Here is a 4,215-nt window from a genome sequence, read left to right on the forward strand (position 1 = left end):
CGCCCCCTCCCTGAGGACAAGGAGATGGGAGTGCAGGGCCGAGCTGTACAACATGCATCAACCAATAGACATTTATTGAGCTCCTGAGGTGTGTCAGGCACGAGGAGGAGCCCTCAGAGGTATCAGCCAGGTCCCAGCCCTCTGGGAGTTTCCAGGGGATTTGGGGAAAGGCAAGGGAATGGGGCAGAAGCTCACGTCAGTCACAGGCCTCTGTCCTTTCGCTTGTGGTCTCAGAAAGAGACACATAGGCAGAGGTCACACATGTACAAGGCATGTGTGAAGAGCCCACAGGAATACAGACATGTACAGAGACCAAGATGTGTGTGTGGTACATGTGGACAGGGTGCCCATGGGTGCAGAGTCCTGAAGTACACAGGCCGAGTGAGCAGAGCACTCAAACTGCACCCCCGGAGTCAGGCTGAGATGCAGGTGGCTAGATGCGGGAAGTTTTCTCGGGCCCGGTCACCAGGCCCGTCAAGGTTGGGGCTGGTACTGGCCCTCTGTGGCTGTGAAGAAGTCCTCCAGGACACTGCGCAGGTAGTCAAAGGTGGGCCGGTCCTCCGGGCGCTCCTTCCAGCACAGCGTCATGAGGGCGTACAGCTCCTCGGGACAGTTGTCTGGTCGCACCATGCGGTAGCCTCGCTCCAGGTTCTGAATCACCTCTGGATTCGTCATCCCTGGAGGTGGATGGGAGAAAGGCCCTCAAGGCTCCAGGTCTGGGGAACCCACCCCAAACCCACTGCCCCTGAGTAGATTCTCACTCCTAGCTCCCCTGTACTGGGTTGCCAAGACTACAAATCTGTAAAACAGAGCCTCATTTTTCTCCTATGCAGCAGCAGGTGGGTTCGAACTGCCAGACCTAGTGTTTAACCTCTAGCTGATAGATTCCTAAACTTAATTGGTCTACTGCCTTTTTTCAGAAAAAAAAATTTTTTTTTTAACTCAGAACCTCCTCGGCAATTAAAAATGTTTCTACTGTAGTCCAGAATCGAGGATAAAGGGTAGGCATCTGCTTTTGCCACCCCTCTGGGTCATTCCAGTATCCCCCAGCAAGTCATATCTCCCACTTTAGGAAACACTGATAAAGAGCTTCCCAGGATAATATGCAGGATATTTTTTAAAAGCAGGGGCAATATTTATTCAGAATATTTAATAACTGTCCTGGCTGGAGCACCAATCCAAAATATCAGTCATGCCTGGTATTGCTTAGATGCCCAGTAGCACACACGTTAGCTGTATGACTCTGGGCAAGCTCACCTCACCTCTTTGAGCCTCAGTCTCCTCATGTGGAAAATAGAGTAGATCATATCGTATGTCCTAGCTCACGGCGGGTTATGAGGCTTGAGTGAGCTACTGCATATGCAACGGGAGGCCTGGCTAGGAGATGCTTCATAAAAAGTGATCATTAATTGATGGGGAAGGATGGGCTGATCAGGCCTCAGAGCGTGACAGGAGCTCATAGGCAGGACGTGATGGGGGTCTCTAGCTTTGAGACAAGGTACAGGAGGTACTGAAGCCAGAAGCCAGATGGATCGCCAGCAAAGCAGACCCTGCACAGGGCAGAGAAAGCCCACCACCGGGGCCCTCCCTGGCCCTTCTAGCAGGCTTCAGACAGAGAGATGATGCCGGGAGGAGCCATTGTGGAGAACAGCCCAGTCACAGCAAAAAAGCACAGCCTCCTGTTGCGAAACCTCCCTGTTGGTCTGTAGCTTCTCCTAGAATCCGCTGAGCAGAGGCTACAAAGGGCCAGGGCACCAAGGGAGGAGCTGGTTCAACGTTCTTTTCATCTGGGTCCAGGAGGGGCCTGCTGCACCTCTGGGGCCCTAGAAAATGCACGCTTTGTTCCTGTAAACCTCGGGACTCGACCCTGGCAGACAAAGACCCCTGCTCCTCTAGGCCCCGCCCCTGGGAGGCCTCTCGCCATGGATGAGGGACATTAAGGGACATAGGTCAGGAACCAAACATTCTTGGCTAGCGTCAAGGATGCAGACTGGTGGCCTGTAGGCCAAACCCAGACCAAAGACAGCCCACAGATAGACTTGGGCGTGGCCCACCGAGTGTTGCCTGTTGTGGGGAGTTGTTGTTTGGTTAGTTTTGTTGTCAATTATTTGACTTCCTCACCAGGATGTAGAAAGGGGCACATTTTTCTGAAACTGAGTTTGAGCTTCTCTTGGAAACCTGGTTTGGGGGGCTCCCGTGCCTGAATGGCAACCAACTGCTGGAGCAGACGCAAGTTCACCAAGGTCAGCCTTCCTCCCCTTTGTCTCCACTTGCCAGGTGCCATTTATCATCCTGTTTTCAGCGCCCTTTTCTTCTGCGAGAGGAATTCTCTGGGGGTTTGCCTCTGTGAAGCAGGCGAAGCGGGGAAGGGCCCCTGACGGGACAATTGAGTGTAGTTACGGCCCCAGCACTGCGTCTGGACTCTGTGGCACTGGGCAAGCCGGGACAGGCAAGGCCTCAGACCTGTCATTTGATTCCAAGGTGGCCGCCGTGCCTTCTTGGGAGGAAATGTCTCGCAGTGCTCTGGGGATGCCGGAAGTTTCTGTGCATCTGGCCACAACGCTCTGGGACCTCCTTACTACTCTTTGTGTTCCATTTCCCTCGCCCAGGGCTTCCTACCTTTTAAAAAACTCCATCTCTGTCTTGGCTGAATAAAGGGGCAAAGGGCTTTATCCAATGGAGAAGGGAGCACTAGACGTTTGTCAAATGTCTCTAGCTCTTTAAGGAGCCCTGGTGGTGTCCTGGTGAAGTGCTTGTCTGCGAACTGAAAGGCCAGGACCTTGAAGCCACCAGCCTCGTATCAGGCAGAACAAAAATTGATATCAATATGAATAAGGGGAGGGCGGAGTGGAGACCCAAAGCCCATCTGTAGACAATTGGACATCCCCTCACAGAAGGGTCACAAGGAAGAGATGAGCCATCAGGGTGCAATATAGCACTGATAAAACATACAACTTTCCTCTAATTCTTTAATGCTTCCTCCCCACCCACCCCCACTATCATGACCCCAATTCTGCTTTACAAATCCAGCTAGACCAGAGCATGTACACGGGTACAGATAAGAGCTCACAACACAGAGAATCCAGGACAAATAAACCCCGCAGGACCGAGAATGAGAGTAGCAATACCAGGAGGGGAAGGGGAAGGTGGGGAGAGAAAAGGGGAACCAATCACAATGATCTACATATAACCCCCTCCCAGGGGGACAAACAACAGAAAAGTGGGTGAAGGGAGACATCAGTCAGTGTAAGACAGGTAAAAAATAACAATTTATAAGGCGCATGGAGGGTAGAAATGAGCTGATACCAAGGGCTCAAGTAGAAAGAAAATGTTTTGAAAATGATGATGGCAACCTATGTACGAATGTGCTTGACACAATGGATGCATGGATTGTGGGAAGAGCTGTAAGAGCCCCGATAAAATGATTTAAAGAATAGAACGAGAAACCACCAGCCTCTCTCACAGGACACTCCACGGGCAGTCTGCTCTCTCCTACACGGTCCCTTCGGCTCAGTGACAATGAGTCTGTCGGTTGCTTTGCTTCTCCCGCTTTAGACGGGAAGATTCCGGAGAAGGGAAAACTGGTGCGTGGGGAGCACCTACTCAGAGTCAGGAGTTCCTGGGTGGGGTAATGTGTTCAGCTCCTGAGCACAAGGTGGAAGTGGAGTCCACACAGAGGTCCCTCCGAGGAAAGGTCTGGTGATCGACTTCCGGAAAGTCAGCCCTGGACAAATCTATGAAGATTTGACAGGTTCTCCTCCAACACACATGGGGTCACCATGGATCTAAGTGTGCTCAACAGGAATTGGTTGGGTCCTATGAGTAAGGCTCTTTCAAAAACAGTCTCTCTTTTTTTACGTTGTGAAATGGAGCCTCAGAGAGATGAAAGAGAGGTGCAGTTACTTGCCCGCGGTCATACAATGATGATCAATCATAGAACCTAATACTTTGGGGTGCGTACAGCCTGCCGGACACCATTGTAACCTCGCTGAAGTTTCAGAACAATTGCACCTCACAGAGATGCCGTCAAGATGAAGACAGTGGATGCACATACATGACTCAGCACATAGGAAGAACATGTTCAAGGCCATAGGGAATGCTAGCCTCGGTGGTAGATGCAGTCATACATGACTCAGCACATAGGAGAGAAGAAGGAAGAACATGTTCAAGGCCGTAGGGAATGCTAGCCTCGGTGGTAGATACGGTCATACATGA

The 4,215-nt window shown here is 51.4% G+C and overlaps 1 protein-coding gene across 1 annotated transcript in view; it reads right to left on the minus strand.

Moving 5' to 3' along the window:
- Positions 1 to 57: 57 nt before the first annotated feature.
- LCK (LCK proto-oncogene, Src family tyrosine kinase) overlaps positions 58 to 4,215 on the minus strand; it is a 25,155-nt gene continuing 20,997 nt past the window's right edge. The window contains exon 13 of the mRNA XM_004705010.3: positions 58 to 677. Within this exon, the coding sequence (XP_004705067.1) occupies positions 475 to 677 (203 nt within the window). The 3' untranslated portion in view covers positions 58 to 474. The remainder of the gene's footprint in view (positions 678 to 4,215) is intronic.

The sequence above is a fragment of the Echinops telfairi genome, unplaced genomic scaffold (genome assembly GCF_000313985.2).
Source record: "Echinops telfairi isolate 266 unplaced genomic scaffold, ASM31398v2 ScPeMD7_7457;HRSCAF=8495, whole genome shotgun sequence".
In the NCBI taxonomy this organism is placed as follows: domain Eukaryota; kingdom Metazoa; phylum Chordata; class Mammalia; order Afrosoricida; family Tenrecidae; genus Echinops; species Echinops telfairi.